The sequence below is a fragment of the Tachysurus vachellii genome, chromosome 1 (genome assembly GCF_030014155.1).
Source record: "Tachysurus vachellii isolate PV-2020 chromosome 1, HZAU_Pvac_v1, whole genome shotgun sequence".
Taxonomy (NCBI): Eukaryota; Metazoa; Chordata; class Actinopteri; order Siluriformes; family Bagridae; genus Tachysurus; species Tachysurus vachellii.
In genome coordinates this window covers 37,807,247-37,825,517 of record NC_083460.1, presented here as the reverse complement: position 1 = coordinate 37,825,517, position 18,271 = coordinate 37,807,247, and the positions used below count along the sequence as shown (strand labels likewise).

At 40.2% G+C, this 18,271-nt stretch overlaps 1 protein-coding gene across 7 annotated transcripts in view; it reads left to right on the top strand.

The window, feature by feature from the left end:
- The window catches only part of pacsin3 (protein kinase C and casein kinase substrate in neurons 3), a 30,469-nt gene extending 12,471 nt beyond the window's left edge, over positions 1-17,998 (top strand). For 5 of the 7 annotated variants that reach the window (XM_060886348.1, XM_060886374.1, XM_060886356.1 and 2 more), the window contains 9 exons: positions 6,489-6,589; positions 7,409-7,565; positions 9,069-9,304; positions 9,398-9,553; positions 11,172-11,347; positions 12,089-12,209; positions 13,118-13,245; positions 14,201-14,367; positions 16,867-17,998. In XM_060886348.1, coding sequence (XP_060742331.1) covers positions 6,536-6,589; positions 7,409-7,565; positions 9,069-9,304; positions 9,398-9,553; positions 11,172-11,347; positions 12,089-12,209; positions 13,118-13,245; positions 14,201-14,367; positions 16,867-16,982 — 1,311 coding nt within the window. In that variant the 5' untranslated portion in view covers positions 6,489-6,535 and the 3' untranslated portion in view covers positions 16,983-17,998. Of the gene's footprint in view, positions 1-5,483; positions 6,120-6,488; positions 6,590-7,408; positions 7,566-9,068; positions 9,305-9,397; positions 9,554-11,171; positions 11,348-12,088; positions 12,210-13,117; positions 13,246-14,200; positions 14,368-16,866 lie in introns of those variants that run through there. The other 2 variants (XM_060886384.1, XM_060886392.1) reach the window with 2 other exon arrangements.
- Positions 17,999-18,271: the final 273 nt, after the last annotated feature.

Genomic DNA, 18,271 nt, shown 5'->3' with positions numbered 1-18,271 from the left:
CATCCAGGCTCCTACTACACACCTTTCTTGTGCTTTTAAAATGAGCTTTGTGGAAAGTAATGCTATAAAAAAAAGAAGAACAACAAGAAGTTCTATAGCTATATAACACCCATCCGGTACACACACGGTTCTTTGATTTTCTTTTTAATTTTTAACTGATGTACTATTCAACGCAAACAAACGCTCTTCCGATTAAACCTGACTAAACCTTTGTGTACTGATTTAGAATGAAAGTCCAAACAGAGTCAATGACCGATGCAGTGTAAACATCCTTGAACAGCAGGGACATGGCCCTCGGTTTGCTTCTAGGAGCCACTTTTAACAGCACGTATCACAGATTATGGAAGTTATGGGACCGTTTAAGGTCCCGGTGTTGACGCCAGGAATAAGTTGAAATGAATTGTGAAACGAAACCAGACGATTTCAAATAAAACTCTCTGAATGACTTGTATGTTAATCTGTAGAATTGACATGTAGCTTCGTAACGGATTCAAAGCGGAGCTGCAAGCTTTTACGTAGTTTGTGTAAGAACTCTACATTGTGTAAGGACCACCTCAAAATAGAATGATATTTCCGATATGAATAGACACCCTGGAAGCCCCGCCCCTTTTTCTACCTCACATTAGTAAACACTTGTCTTCTCTCGATTTTCTGCGCCGACGCAACGTCCTCGTTTCTGTCAACGTAAATGTTTTGACTACGTCAATGTGAAATCCATGTACTTTCAACTTGGCTAACGTTAGACAAATATATCGTTAGCATCATCAGTTATCTGTATTTATTACTGAGTGCAAATTAAAAACATCTGGAGAAAAAAGTAGATCTTTTTTTTCCCCTCACAGTTTTCAGTCATTTGAACTGTATTCAACAAGTATAAATTTTACCTTTTCCTAAAACTTTCCCTTTTCATGTCTCATTGGCAGCCAAGATATATTTCTAGAATTCAGATCTGAGTTGACTTTTTTCCCCTATGGACTACTTTAGATTTTTTTTAGTACATTACCCAAGGTGCAGTTTGACAAGCTGATAGTTGCATAGCACGGTCTTGCCCTCCATCTTACCAGAACGATGCGGCGACGCTTTAATCCTTTATCCTGCTCAGCTCTCTCTCACCTCGTCATCAGTGCTCTGCTCAAACAGATCAGATCGGCTTGAAAAACTTCGAATTCAATTCAACTCTATTTGTATAGCCTCCTTAACAAAGGACACTGGCGCAAAGCAGCTTTAAAGAAATAAAAATCTAGAAAAATTTTGAATTGCATTTATATTTATCCTTATATTTTCTATTATCATTTTTATTATAATACCTCTCTCAACATCACGCTCTTTAGACACAGTTCTACAAACGTCTCCACTTTTCCTACCTTACTTTTCATAAACGCAATAATTTGAATGTCGCCAAGCGAGAGAATAAGCAAATTATTTTGTACCGTATTCTCTCAAACTTGAGATGCTTCACTTTAAGCTTATTGTAGTTATGCTAGCAATAACCTGGCAATAAATGTGCCCTGTGATGTCAGCGAGAGACGCAAGCACTAACACCTGACCAGAATAATATAAAATAAATACAGCACCAAATGAAAAATTAGCACAGTGCAAAAATTCCTCTTCCACCGTTCACACTGACTCCGTCATACACACGTAAAGGCAACTCGACGCATCCTGTCTCTATTTCTTTTTCATGCTTAAACTGCAGCACAAATTCTAATTTCCAACCTTGCTATAATCTGTACAATTCCTATTCCACAGCAACGTAGACGTGTGTTGCCTGTTGTCGCCTTGTGAATTGTTTGCTTACGGATGACCAGAAAACCCATCCGCCGTTTGTTTACTGTTCTGCTATCTGTCACATTTTCATTAAGTCGTGTTATGTAATTACAGCTGACCCACATCTGCCATGTTGCGTTGACACTGTTTTGTTGACAAAAGAAATGAAGCGTATTTCGTTTAGCTAATATGGCACGTCCGGGGTAAAATTGGGGTTAGTGCCAGTGCGAGAGTATTTCCTGTCGCGTGATCTGTCAGAGCAGTACAGGCCAACATTAGCAAGATGTTTGTGTATGTATTCCAGATATCATTCTAGTGACAGAGACCGGCATGAGCAGCAGACTGATAGCTATGAACTATTTCTTCTACTTTTCGGCTTTTCACGTTAGAGGTCACCACAGCGAATCATCTGTTTCCACCTACCTCTATCTTCGGCATCCTCTACTCTCGCACCAATTAACCTCATGTCCTCTTTCAGCACATCCATATACTGTATCTCCTCTTGACCTCGTACCTGGTAGCTCCAGCTCCAACATCCTTCTACCAAAAAAATCCATCTCCATCCTCTGTACATGTCCAGACCATCTCAATCTAGCCTCTCTGACCTTGTCCCCAAAACAGCCAACCTGAGCTGTCCCTATGATGCGCTCGTTCCTAATCCTGTCCATCCTCGTAACTCCTAAAGTCGTATAGCTATGAACCTTAAAAATAAATAAGTAGAGATGTACAACATTAACTGCTACGTTGTGTTCTTTACAAACCGAGCAAAGGGTTCTGCAAGCATTGAAGAGTTCTAGTCTTCTAGTTTGGAATTTATAGTATACACACATCTATAAAATTCTAGTTCTATTGCCGCATATTAATGTGTTGGGATTTAACAGCAATTCAAATATAACCTGTTTTAGTTCCCCGGTGGTCTCACTGCCGTGGCCCAGGAAACCAACCCAGCCACTGTGAGGTTAACGTCCAAACCAGTGTCAGCCCCAAACCCAGATCCTGTACCAAAATGAAATGAACCTGAACAGGGTGCAGCTTAAGGACAACAAATTTAGCATATTAGATTTTATCGTTCTAGACAATATACACTGTACAAACTGTATATTTATGTAAATGTTTAGGGCTCAGCATGTCTTTGTTTCTTTAGTCATATAATGTTGCTACAGTTTTAGAAAAGGCCTTAAAATAGAATTATATAAATTTAGTTTTAAGGGACAGATTTCTAATGTGGATGGATTATTTCCCAGGGTAAATCTCTCAGATTTTGCATGAATTTGTCCAGTTCCAAGGGGGGCACGGTGGCTTAGTGGTTAGCACATTCACCTCACACCTCCAGGGTTGGGGGTTCGATTCCTGCCTCCGCCTTGTGTGTGTGGAGTTTGCATGTTCTCCCCGTGCCTCGGGGGTTTCCTCCGGGTACTCTGGTTTTCTCCCCCGGTCCAAAGACATGCATGGTAGGTTGATTGGCATCTCTGGAAAAATCGTCCGTAGTGTGTGATTCCGTGAGTGAATGAGAGTGTGTGTGTGCCCTGTGATGGGTTGGCACTCCGTCCAGGGTGTATCCTGCCATGATGCCCGATGAAGCCTGAGATGAGGCACAGGCTCCCCGTGACCCGAGGTAGTTCGGATAAGCGGTAGAAGATGAATGAATGAATGAATGTCCAGTTCCATTAAGCAAATGTAGTGTAGCAGTCAAACGGTATGTTAACTGACTGATGGATTAAGTTGATATATTGGATTTTCACAATGAAGGCACAGTCGATTATTGGGCCATTCTTATGGATACATATTACTGTGCATTTAAATACACCGGATAGTGTGATTTTATAAATAATTTTCTTTTTCTTCCCGTACAGTCTATAGTCAAATGCAATTTTGTAACCAGGAACCAAGGAGCCTCTGAACAACATCAGAATATTTTCTGACTTCATTATAATTTTAACATAAATTCCTTCCTGCTCAAGTTGTCAATGAAAAAGACCTGAGCACAAAACTGCCCATGGCAACAGCAGTCCAAAGCCAGGTCCAGGTCACAAACTGGAAACATCCACCGCAATCGCATGTATTTCCAGGCTGTCCATGTGGTCCATCCTCAGCAGCAGTGTGCACCACCAAGTGATAAGACTCCAATAGGGAATCAGGACAGATCAGGCAGGTCGAAGAACTTTAAACAAGCATTCAGACAACGCCTTCTACATTCCCTGTCTGTTTTCCGTACACTGATTTTGTACAGCGAACCCTTCAAGAATTTGATTTGATGAATTCACGTTCAGTCAATTCAGTCGAGTCTAAAATGTGTATAACAGTTTTGTGTCAAGTGTGTACGCCTTCGTTTGGCCTGAAAGCTGCCTGAAATCTTTTGCACAGTCAGTAATTACTGACCGTCCATGGAAAGGTCATTAATTACTGACTGTGCAAAAGATTTCAGACCTCAGGACTACATGATTCTGATAAAATGAGAATTGTGGATAATTGAATAAATGATTCTCACACACAGTTGCTTGACCAACGTTTTGAGGAATGATATGGATTATTTATGATGTGCCCCTGAAGACGTACAGCTATGACCTCACTTGCTGTATTTGTTAATTTCATACATTTAGTCAAGGATTATTCAGTGATTGACTGAAATTAACATTCACTATATAATTTACTACATGATATTAAACCCATTTCACATCTTAAGACTCTTGTCACTTTCTAGAGCTTTTAGAAGGATCCCATCAGCTGCCGTTACCTAGGATTACTATGAGAACAGATTTACGTCTCTGTGCCTCTTGGGTTTTTCTGCAGCCTGCTTCTCAAATAATTCATACAACGCTTCCTACTTACATGGTCTATTTTCTTTCTACTTCTTTATAACTACCCTTATAGCATTCTGGCTTTTTTGTGTTCCAGAGTGCACCGAGTTCCATTGAAGTCACTGATGTTCATCACATGCATCTGTACGCAGCTGTTTAAATCAATCGCTACTATCCAGTAGAGATTAAACTTGTCATGGTGTGTGTATTGTATTCTCTCGCCAGTTCTGCTGGATCTCAGGGGCTTCAGTTATTTCCGGAGTCCAGCATGACACAGCTGCTGCCCTCAGTATTCGCAGCCTGTTGTCAGAGATTCTCTGTGTGTTTGAGTGTGTGGGATCTTCCAAATCCCTGAAAATGGATGCACTCTTTCATAACCCGAGCCTCATAGCTGTTTGATCAGCGATTCATTTCCAAGCACGGTCGACTATGTTTTATTTAAGGTTTCAATTATCATGCGTGGCTCAAATGAGGCTCTCATGTATGTTCCTTATTCAACAGGTCTATGTTAAATGCCTTCATTAGGAGTGGCCTTTCCATTTCTCCCCTCCCACCAAACACAATCCCCACCCCACCCCCATTCGCCTTGCCGTCGTGCGAGCAGAAAGTTTAAGGGAAGTAATCTGAACTATTTTTCTGCTTAAGAAAGAGTCGCACATTATCAGTAATATTATCCTCCTACGAGGACACGGTCTGAGATCCTTTTCAGAGGTGCAAGAAAACAAATAGATATGGTGCTGTTACGCTGCAGATTGCACTGTCCATCACAGGAGGTCATGTCTGAACCTTTCAGAAGCATTCATTAGTTATATACTAGTTACTTACTAAGGCAACTCTTTTAGATTTAAAAGTTTGGTTCAGAATAAGAAATAAAAAAACCTTTGATAGCTTGGCAGAGAGCTGTTCCTCTCTGCAGTTCCACAGCAAACTCTTTTAAGGATTCTTGGTTAGGACACAGAACCCCTCAAGGGTGTAAAATTTCCATTAGTGCTGTTTGCGTCTGGCATGGATTGGAAGCAGATGCTCTTAACGAATCTTTGTATTTCTTCCTCTTGCTGTGTCTGTCTGAGGAAAGCAAGCCAGAATGACCTTGGCTTTAAGAATAGGAACGGCAAGAGATCTCAGACCTGGCCTTGAGCTACTGTAAATACAAGGATTAACAGGAAAAGGGTCATCAGGTTTAACATTTCTATTCTGTTTTCGGAGTCAAAACCGCAGTTTGCTCAAAAAAACAAGAGCTATTTTATTGACAAATGGAGTCTAAGTTGCTCTTGCCAACAGTTCTTGTTTTAATAAACACTGGGTATTTCAGGAGCATGAGCGATGTCACCGACGGGAGTTTCCTTTGGCATCGTGAGTGATGGAAGTGTGTCAGATGGCTAAATGAACGGGATTACAGTTCGTATGACTGCAGTGTTGAGTAGTGGAGCTTGTGGGGTGGAGTGGGGGCAAGCTGGTAGACAGGGTACCGTTATCTTTAGCCACACTAACGTGCCCAAGCTGAGGTAGAGTCTCTCTAACTCGCATTAGGACAAGACAAAGTTCTGCTTATTGGTGAGTCGATTGAGTGTATTGTCAACTTTCTGCTCTTTGTTAGCGTTAATCTTGTTATGTTATCAGATACTTAAATTGAGGAAAAGTTGGTAAAGTCCAGACATCCCTCGCTTTTTTCCCCATTGGAATAGAGTAGTGTGTCTGGCATTTTACACTGGCACTTTACATATTAGATTGGAAAACACTGTAGAGACCGTTGAGCCTTGAGTCTGTGCTGTTGCATGTGGTGTGGGGCAATGTGCCAAAGCAGTGGCTGGTCGAACAAGTTTTTGTCGTAAATTAAGCATTATTTAAATCTTTGTAACTATAGCTGGCTTCCTTGTGTTCCTTCTCTGTGTTGAAATGTTTCATGCTTTGCTTTGTCCCCAGTTTGACAGAAAGCCGCAATCATTCCGTGCTGCAAGGGTGACCCCAAAATGTCTTCCAACGGGGACCTACAAGACCTTGGGAGCTATGACAGCTTTTGGGAGGTGAGAAGCCCTTTTCTAGATAAAACACCCACACATTTATGTTTGAGCATTTATAAACCAGAGAAAGTGGATTCTGGTGTAGCACTCTGCACTTAGGGTTTCCAGGCTATTTTGACAGTTTGACAGATAGGACTGTGAGAGAGAGAGAGAGAGAGAGAGAGAGAGAGAGAGACCTCCCTAAGAGGTGATCTGCTTCACTGCCCCTCCTCCACCTCCTGTGTAAAACTCTGTCAAGTCTACACTCGCCTGTAAGAGAGTTAGCAACTGCCACTGAGGCTCAGCTCTGAAAAGCCACTGCATAGCAGAGGTGGCTGCTACCCAAGTGCTTGTGGGGATGGGAATAAAAAAAACAATTCTGTACCTTGTATCGAAACCCATACGAATAAAGGCTCCAGGACATTTTATATGAGAAATAAGGAGCTTGCTTTTCTCAGTACAATTGTCTGCACAGGTTGTTGGTTTGGCTGGGTGCAAAACGATCCACTTCCACTTAAGTTGCTTAATAATGGTGACAAACTGTGGTAATGTAGCTCTGAAAAGTATAGAAGGTTAGCTTTGTTAATAAAAATTGTTATAAATGCTACTCTTCTATTATGTGGGATGTGGTAGCTCAGTGGTTAAGGTGTTGGGCTACTGATCGGAAGGTCATGGGTTCGACCCCAGGTCCACCAAGCTGCCACTGCTGGGCCCCTGAGCAAGGCCCTTAACCCTCAGTTGCTCAGTTGTAAGTCACTCTGGATAAGGGTGTCTGCTAAATGTCGTAAATGTAAATGTAAATATACTCTTCTATTTTTCTACCTTGTTGTGTCTGGTTCTCAGCCGGGGAACTACAAGAGGACGGTGAAGCGAATTGACGACGGACACAAACTCTGCAATGAGCTGATCAGCTGCTTCCAGGAGCGTGCCAAAATCGAGAAGGCCTATTCCCAGCAGCTGAATGACTGGGCAAAGAAATGGAGGGGTGTTGTGGAGAAAGGTGATCAGGACTTGGATTTAGTTTGAGGCCACAGGGGCTCTCCCTGCTGTCTCAAAATAACCTGTTACCTCAAACATATTTCTGTTGCTTAACACAACTGCTCTGTTTCATTTGATGATTACCAGATTTAGTTACCAGACATGCAGATACATTATGCTTGCTTGCTCAACATGGCTTTCTTTAGCAACGTAAGGAAGTTCGTAAATGTGTTAATGATAATAATATGATGCTGTTTAGCTTGTGCAGTGTGTACTATTTTGGAGAAAACCAGAGTATGAGACCGGATTACCGTAATTTCTGGACTATTGACTGCACCTGAATATAAGCCTCACCCACTGAATTTGAAAAAAATGATTATTTTTAACATAAATAAGCCGCACGTCTATAAGCCGCAGGTGCCTACAGGTACATTGAAACAAATTAAAAGGCAGGGTCTCTCTCTGATTTTTGAGAAATGCTTCAGAAAACTGAGTCGGAACGACAAACTAAAAATCAAAACAAACGTGTAGCCAATGAGAAGAAAGGGGCGGGTTTTGTCAATATGCGGCGGAGAGAGTGTTCAGTGCGTGTACATTACTACGATAGAAAAGAGGTGTTATTTGTGTAGTAACAGCGTTTAGCTCAGGAGTTATTGACTCAGGAAACTCCAATCTGTGAATATGCACCAACTTCCTGCTCCTTCAGTTCTCTCCAGCGCTGGAAAGCTGATCCTATATTAACACGTCCTACTTCTTGCCTTATCGTAAACCTTTCTTCGCTTTCTTTCTTTGTTTTTATCCTCCACGTCAATGTTAAAACCGCTTTCTGCTAATGTCACACATGCGCACTGAACACTCTCTCCGCCCATATTGACAAGACACGCCCCTGCGCATTGGCCTACCTTTAACTTTTAATCTTTAACGAAACACGGCTTGTCACAAAAAATAAAAAATTTGCAGTACACAGTAGCCTACCAAGAAAGTCATTGGTCACTATCTTCCTCCTTCTGTACACTGAAACCACTGAAGTCATCAGAATGTTTTTTTTTTTTTTTTGAAAAAAAAAAAAAATGAAAGCGGGAAAAATCCATATTTTAGCCGTGTCATTGTTTAAGCCGCAAGGTGCAAAGCGTGGGGAAAAAAGTTGCGGCTTATAGTCCGGAAAATACATGGCCTCACAACACTAATTTTACCAATGTGGGCTTTTTGCCCCATATCTTGAATTCCCATCTAGGACCAAAACCATATTGTTCCACTTCTGTAGTGCTTCTCTGACTTTTTGAATAGAGAACATTATAATAAAAGAGAACTTGGCATGCCGTAAGATAACTATGTTCTGTCAGCACTTTAGTACAAACCACAAATCATATCATTGTGGAATTACAGTGGCATCTCCATTAGATCTACCCAATGGACTAATATATGTACAGACACCTTTATTAAGAGTCAAATAACCTTTCGACAAAGCAATCAAAGTTTTTAGATATTTCTTTATATTTAGAACAGGCGTTTCCTCCTCTTCTAGGTTCACAGTATGGCACCATGGAGAAGGCTTGGCATGCGTTTATGAATGCAGCAGACAAGCTGAGTGAGATCCACATGGAGCTGAAGGAAAAGCTGGTTATGGAAGACAGCGAGAAGATCCGTGTCTGGCAAAAAGACGCCTACCACAAGCAGATGATTGGAGGATTCAAGGAGACCAAGGATGCCGACGAGGGATTCCGAAAGGCCCAGAAACCCTGGGTCCGCAAACTTAAGGAAGTGAGTTATAACCCCATGTATTCTCAGGTCATACACAGAAACAAACTGAGATCTGAAGCAGCTGACGATTGTGCTTTTCTTATATTTTGATAGGTAGAAGCTTCTAAAAAGTGCTACCACCAGGCCCGTAAGGAGGAACGGACAGCAATGACACGCGAGACACATGCCAAGGCTGATACCACCAAGTCCCCGGAGGAGGTGCGCAAGTTTACGGATCGCGTGGAGAAATGCACACAGGAAGCAGAAAAGGTAACAGAATGAAGCAACATTAGCTCCTAAATTGCTATGTTTATCTGTGGCTCCTTTAAGGATCAGTATGCAGTTTAGACTAGGTGTGTACCCAGAATTCCGTTTCACAGTTATCCTGAATGAATGAATCAACGAGTTTAGACTATTCAGACATACGATAATGCTATAATTGGATGAAGAATGCTTGGTGGAGTTAGTCATAGTGTATCTTTATGGTGTGATGCATGGCTGGTGTCTGTGTTCTTGTGAACCACAATGGGCGGAGATCAAAATGCTGCTTTCTGTTTAGCCAAGACAAGACAGGCTTGTTTAGTGATAGCGCAGGGGCTTGGCAAGATCTTGGATCTGCTTTATCCGTAAATGCATTGAATGCTTAAGGACACATGTCTAGTAACATATCGTGTCTGTCCTTTTTATTTAGTATCAACAGACCAGATGTAAGATGTCTATACAAGTTTTTTAATAGGGCTTCTCACACCCCCTTTACATACTGTATGTTGGTGCTTCACTTCAATTCCTTGCTCTTATGTGTTTCATTCAAACAATCGTTATTATAGCTTAAGGCAGAAATGTCCAGTCTCTAAAATAGATTATGTAAAATATATTTAAATGATTTATTATAAGGAACATGGTTGGATTTAGAGAAAGCTAAATTACAGCATATTTTTGGAGATTAAGTTGTTTAAAAGCTGTATTATTTCTTACCCGCATAACATAACATACAGTACCATTCCTTTTTTACTGCCGTATATTAAAAATAGCTGATGGTTTCTACAGTGAGCTCATTTTTAGAAAGCACTGTAGGAACTGCCCCACAATGCTGCCATCTTGCTGCACACAAACAAATCAAGCCAGTTCAAACCAACACCCTCATATTTCCCGTAAGCAAAGACACACCTGTAAAGAGACATGACGATATGTTGTTCGGTTTATCCCTTCATTAACACAGCTCTTAAGTCTTAGTAATTAGTGAGAGTTTGTTCAGGTGTTCAACAGGAAACGCTTGCTCACGATAACTATGGACTCGAAGTCTAGCAGACTCTAGATACTTAAAAGCAAAAGAAAATTAAGGCTTTACAAAAAAACACGCCACCCACACAGCCGCTGGCAAGTAATAATTTATTGCAAATTCAGTGCCAAAAAAAACTCAACTTATTTTAATTAACATGCACACCCTTAGCAATGTAGACTTCTTCAGAACTTCAGAAACAGGATTTTTTTTTCTCACGGAAGCAAATTCATCTTTTTCTTTTCTTTTTTTTTTCCCCCCAGAAACTTCTTTGTACTTTTGTGTACATCTTTCTCATGAATGGGACGTTATGACTAATATGAACGCTGGGCAGGTTTCCTCTTTTGTTTTTTGTACAGCAGCCAAAGCTTTAGGCCCATTATGGAAATGTCGACGGTTCTAACTTCATAGAAAAGAACGTCCACAAACTAATATTTCTATCCATGTCTTCACTCTGACATGTTGTATGATAAATCTTTGTTTTCAATGTGTAGTTCATTAGAATCCTATTTAACGGTAAGAATAAACTGCATAAAGCATAAAACTTTGTACTGAAATGGTCTGAAAATTTTTTTCTAATTAAAAGCTGCTTTGTGTGTCATGCCTCAGGTGAAAGAGCGCTATGAGAAAGCTCTTGATGAGCTGAACCGCTGTAACCCACGATACATGGAAGATATGGAGCAAATGTTCGAGATAACCCAAGATGCTGAGAAGAAGCGGCTGTGCTTCTTTAAGGAGGTGATGCTGGATATCCATGAGCATCTAGACCTCTCCAGCAGTGAAGCGTGAGTGTGTGCAGTCTTTCTGAAAGTAAAAAGTCATTAATGGTTAAAGTTTAGGTCATTAAAATTTTTGAGATTTGTGTTAAATATTTAACTACAGTACCTAGAAGGATGAAATATCCCTGCCCTAAGATCCATAAAAAAATACCTGCCTTTTGCAATTCTGACTTGTGTAGTCAGGCTTTAGAACCCTCAAGGCTGTTTAATAGTTTAGTCATGTATTGGCAAATACATCAAAATTTTAACTATTGGCTCTACTTTTCTTTGACTGTGAACTCCGTTATCGTTGTTTACCTTAGAAAGAATGTTCAACATTGTGTTGTCCATTAACTAGAGTCTTTTAGAACAAAGGTTAAGGCAAGGCTTACGTTCGAATCCGAGCTTGCTTTTAGCTTCTAGCATGTCTTCTATCGGAATGTTCCTGTAGGTTGTCTGAGACAAAAATGTCCCCAAATCCTGCTGTTGCTTTTAAAAACAATGGCATTTGTATTTTTACCATGTACCTCCTGTAATTATCTGTTAGTCCTGTGTAATTTGTGTGCTGGAATCTCCCCTCTGATCCAGGGTGTTTGTTTAAGGTGTGTTGATTCATTCCACACAATTTACATGCCTTCTCAAGTGCCATGTGTGCATATGCCCTTATAATAGTGTGAACTAGGCGAATAAAGTTATTTTCTCTTCATTGTTGTAACTGTTGTTTTGATTTGATCAATAAAAAAAATTCTGTGGCAATTTTTCACCCAGGTTTAAGGCGTTGTACCGAGACCTGGGCCAGACCATTAATGTAGCCAGTGACACAGAGGACCTGCGGTGGTGGAGGAATACACATGGACCTGGAATGAGCATGAACTGGCCCCAGTTTGAGGTAAAGTATTGAACTGGCCATTTGCTTTAAACTAACCATATTTTGAATACATTTCTAATCTGGCCCAAGTTACAGGTCCATCGGTCAACTTTCATCAATCTGAGGTATAGATTTGATCTTGTTATAGTCTGACAACAACAGGGAACTTGTCCCAGTTTAAAGTGCACTTTCGAACATGCCTCAGTCTGAGGTACAACTGAACTTAGAGTTTCCACTCTATAAAGGCCATTAGTTTTATAGTGTTTATTGACCATAAAAATCAACATGCTATTTTTTCCCAGCTACAATCTAAAGAACCCATGTCCTGTCTACTGTTTAGCCAAGAGATTGGACATTTCCAGTAGAAGCTCAAAAAGTCCATCTGTATGCATGTCATTCGTTGAGCCATCCTAACCATGAGTTCTGGGCTTAGTGAATCCTAATGCGCTGACGGTGAATGCCCTGTTGTTTTCATGGCCCACGGATGGCTTGTGGAATGTAGGATCCTTCTCTCTGTGCCAGAACTCCCTTCTCTATGTCCCATTCCAACTTTTATTTATTTCAGACCCCCGCCTCCACAGTTTAAGTTCTATTTTTGCACAACTGAAGTTAGACCTAAACGTTATCCTTTGGGTATTGCATAACCAAGCCATTGGGGCTTCTTTGGACAGACAGCAAGCATAGTGGAACCTACAGTTTAACTAGCCTCTCATACTGAAGCTCTTTGTGCAGCTACAGAATGGTCTAGCATGTGCCATGCCGGGAGTCATGACAGAGTTTGCCATGTATCAAATGTATTCAACTTTCATGGTTTTGTATCCGTTAATGTACTTAAACGTGTTGGGGCTGTTATTTATATTTGTGGAATTGTGTACTGTATGTTAGGGAACTTGGATATTCTAAGAATTATTTTTGTGTGATTTGGACAGGAATGGACTCCAGAGTCCAATCGCACCATCAGCCGCAAAGAGAGGAGCAGCCGAATCGATGATGTCACTTTGACCAACATCGTCTCTGCTGCTGACGAAGCACCTCAGACACCACAAGATACCATCCGGTAAAACACACACAAACACACACTATAATTTTCCTTTTTTGTTTATCTCGATACAGCTCTTTTCCTCGATGATCTTCTCAGAATGTTGTTCTATGTATTTGCTATTAGGAATGCTTGCTCAAAGAGCTCTGGGATTACAGATAGAAAGAAAATATGGCTTGTTATTTGAGCTGCATTTTCTCATGGGAAAATAGATGCCTGCGACAAATGTTCCTCATTTCCCTCTGTTAACTCGTTGCAGGTTTTGAGAGACACAAAATTGAGCTGTAGTACTCATGATATGATATATATCCTAGAGCTCTTTACTATGAACGAACCTTTAAACTAGAGCGGGTTTTGCTCCTTTAGCTATCCGGGTTCTTATCATGGTAACGCTGGTTCTCTCTAGAGGCTTTGTCTTGCTGGTAAATGTAGACATTATAATTACTACTGTAGCATTATGGGTTTAATTTATCACAATATCTGGGTGCTTGTGTGTGGTGGTATATTGACTCAGTCCTAAGATAATCCTAACCAAGGAATGAACGTTTCTCTATATAAAGTCAATTTGGTTGTAAAAATCAGCAACAGAGTTCAGTTTATATCAGCATGTTTTTTTTATTTTTTTTTTTTATGGCCATCTGTTTATCAGGGGGCAACTGAACAGATGCCTTTGCAACAGCATTTAAAAGCACATTCTGGTGCTTTACACAACAGGTTTAAAACATCAGTTACATTATATTTACTGGCTTGTTAACCAAAGGAAAAATCTACTCTATGTACTGTTGTCTTATCCTACAGCTATTTGCCAACAAAGAAATTCTACAGTACTTTTTATTATCCATTTATAGTTACACTTGTTAGTGGAACTGCCACAATATTAAGTTAGTTATTTACTATAAGAAACGTTTATTTTGAGGATTGTGATTTAAAATGTCACATCTGTAAACTCTGTTTTGTCTCCTGTCTAATACAGAGCTGCCAAAGACTACTCTTCAGACTGGTCTGATGAAGAGAGCCCTAAGAAATATATAGCAGCGAACGGAGTTGAGCCTGAAGAGGAGGAGAAGGTAGCGGGTGTGCGCGTTAGAGCACTGTATGATTACACTGGCCAAGAATCTGATGAGCTGAGCTTTAAAGCAGGTATTAATCCCTACTAATGCTTATTAATGGCACACACATGTACAAAAACACACACACCATTTTGACCCGTAGTACCTTCTGTTTGAGCATGATTATGGCATGTGGAGTGGTGAGATTGTCTAAACGCCCTGCCTTCGCGTTTGTCTTCGTGTTAGACCAGAAGATCAACAATCAGCAATGTGCAGATAACAGCTACAGTATGTAATTTTTGATTGTTGATCACTCTGCCTGATGACAGACATATCGAACAGAGCTGGACAAATCTGAGTATGGGTGCTTTGTTGTGATTCTAAAAGGATATTTAATTCGGGTTTTCCTACGGCTAATGTCACGTCAATCTCGGAAAGCGTCTGCGATTGAAGAGATTTCCAAGATTGATAAAAGAGGAAATCCTTGTGTGTCCTTTTATTGTCTCACCATCGGCCAATAAGTAAAAACACTTCCGCGCAGCACTCTGTTTTTTGAAGCATGGTTTGATTTGAAACGTATTGGTTTTCGGGAATGAATTTGAAAACAATATGACTACCTATGAATGTAGCATGTCTGATTTCTCACCCTAGCTCATACAGCTCTTGGTATGTCTTGGGGCTTCATATGGAAATTTTAAGGCTGGTGTAAGTAAGATGATGAATCATCTTTAAGGCACACCTAAACACCGATTCCTTTTTGAGTTTTAGATTGTGGGTAAGCCTTTAGAGTGTGGTTATGATGCTCAAGAGGAAGGTCTCCTGTTATAAATTTCCAGAAAGTACTTAAATGATGCATTTAATATTACAGATTGCAGTGTTGTGTAGATCATCTCTCCTTCAACAGCCCTGAGAGGATACAACAGCTGTACACTATCAATCTGGTGTATAATCTATTCTTATGGTTCATCTTTTGCTTATATAAAATACAGATTTTTTTGTTGGGTTTATTCTTTAAAACCTACAACAATAGGGATTTTTTAAATCATTTGATTGGTTTAGAGTGGTGCTCATATTCTACAGAGAATCGAGCGTAGTCATGATCCTTTTCAGCCACGTCACTGCGTCACGATTCACAATGTAATTAGTCTCTGTTCTAAAGTGATTACTGCCATCTGCTGGTGGCTTTTACGGCCTTACTTGATTCCAGGATGCAAATGATAATTAGGTAGTGGTTTTAGTCTGATAAACTTACATGGGCAGTATTATGGGTTGTGAATTCAAACCCTCATAGTTCCAAAGAGCCATTTCTAGGCTCTAAACTCTCAAATGCTCAGCTACATGCAAGGATTGTAGTCTGTGCTTGGGCTAATTGTGTTCTATATATATCAGGGATTCACAAAAACAGGTTTGTAAACATACTGGTGTTTACAGCCCACTACTACAGCTATTTGTTTGTATGAAGCTATCATTTAACTGAACTCAGAGGGTTTTCTTTCCCAAAATATATACCCCAATGATCCTGAGACAAGTAAATCAAATTAAGGATGTATAAGCACATTAAACACATCCAAGACAGTCCGATATTTAACGAAAAATAACTTTTGTCCCATGTGCTTCCTGCCTGATAATCTGCTCCCTACCTACATCTGCAACCTTTTCATGGGGTCTCAGTCTGGGATTCTGGTAGTCCAGGTGAACCTCTATTTCACAAATCCAGTCTTGGGGATCCAATGACCTTCCATTCTGAGGCTCTCTGAGCATAGATATGGCTAGTGGGATCCCCTGTAATACTTCTGGTAGTGAAAAAAAACAAAACAAACAGAAAATAGTTTAACCTGTGATCTGGTGAAATCAAATCTTGCCCATGGAACAGTTACCCGTCACTGGAAATCCGAGAGAGCAAAACCAGCTACAGCATATCTGGGATTGCGTACGCTGGTGTCTCTGTGAACTTTCCTCTTTGTGTGTTACCCCTCGGTTGATTCACTGCAGCAATAAAGAGGTGGTCAAAGGGTATTTGGTGTAGACTGAACTCTGCTTAAAGTTCAGTGACTTTAGTTTTTCAAACATAAACTACTGCTGCTTCTACAGAAGAATCTGTTGTCATGGCCAGTCATATTATTTAGCTGAAGGCAGCTCATCGGACCAGATACTAGCTACAGTAGGTCTTCTGGAGACGTTGGGTCAGAAAGAGGAGAGGTTTCCATAACCCTTCCTAGATTGGTTGTAACCTTAAAAACCTAACAACATGATTATAGTTTATTCTGACATTAAATTGAAAACATGTGTGTCATTTGTTAAGGGTCTGTAGCAGGATGAAAACCTGCGCACACACACACACACACACACACACACACACACACACACACACACACTGGCCCTTTACAGATAAGACTGCAGACTCTTGAATACTGTAATGTGACACGCCAATACAAACAAAACATGGATAAGAATGGTCTTATCTATAGCCATAAACCAAAATCACTAATAGTTAAGCAATAAAAGGTAACTGTTGTCACCATTCATTTATGACTCTAGTCGTTTCAATGTTATGACTAATGCCGGAGCTTAATGTGTCTGTGATTGGCAGGTGAAGAGCTGATAAAGTTGGGAGAGGAGGATGAGCAAGGCTGGTGCAAAGGGCAGCTGGACAGTGGCGAGGTGGGCCTCTACCCTGCTAACTACGTCCAAGTCATTGGCTCCTGATGTCCCACCAAGACCCAGCACCTTCCTCGAGAAGGCCATACCATCACTGAGCTGATCACACTGAACTGTGCCAGCAGGGCCTGCCTAACGCTCTAGAGGTCCTGCCAGCCTTTGCTAAATTTACACAGGACCCACCAGAAGAGAAAAAAAAGCTCACATCTTGTATATTTTGAGGTTCATGGTGCCATGGCCTGAGTCATGGCTTTTTTTGAGAGACTTTACAGGTACAGTGCCTTTTCTGGAACATTCAAGGGACAAATATAGAGCAGAGCTGAAGACTTACAGTACTGTCACCTCACTCTCCATGCTCATTACAGACTTTTTGCTTTTCTAAAGGGATAAATATATTTACTTTTCTGGGGTATCGTGGGGCTGTATCAACACTATCGGAGGCTGTGGGAGATACTTCCTGTCCTGCGTTTGTGAATTTCAGATACATCAGAAATCAATTCAAGTATTTATTTCATCCAGATCACATCGACTTGGTTTTCTTACAAATACATGTTGCTATGTACATATATAGATTTTTTTTTCTTTAACAGCTTAGTACTTGAGGATATCTGGGCTGAAATCTTGCTGCACATAGTTATAAATCGCTGTAGGATTCCTAAAAAGCATTGGCAGTTTTCTAATCTTTCTTTTAAGCATGATCGCTTAGTTTTGGAGAATATTCTGGATTTGTACGAAGAAATTTAATGATCAATGTGGGATCTGTAAGACCGGTTTTGACGTGTCCTAATGGAATTTATATTTTCGAAGCGACGTCTTCTGAAAATCAAATAGTTTTTAATTTTATTTTCTGTTTTTAATTAAAAAGCAACATTAAAGACCAATGACTTAGTGGAGGTTATCTGAGCAGCGCAAGTGTGTTGTGTGCGCATATCTGTGTTTGCCTGTCTGTACAGATATTTTGGTTTCCTCATCCATTACTGATGCATAATTAAAACTTTAACTACTGTAGCAAACCTCTACTAATCAGTTTAAAAAAAAATCCTAATAAATACAGATGAGCTAGATATTCAAGTTTTGGGTTTATTTTGTATTGTTGCTATGCATGATTTTATTTCCTTTCCAGCATTAGATATATTTTTTATGCTATTTCGAAGCATGGAATATTTTCTGTCTCTATAGCTACCTACCTATAAAATTCATAGATTAATGTCAAGACTAATATAGATAAAATAAATGAGTAAAGCCACTGTGTCTGGGTATAATTGCTAATTAAGTAAAAACCACTTTGGGAGTACTGTTATAGGAAAATATTCAAAAATGGGATGGTACAGTATGTT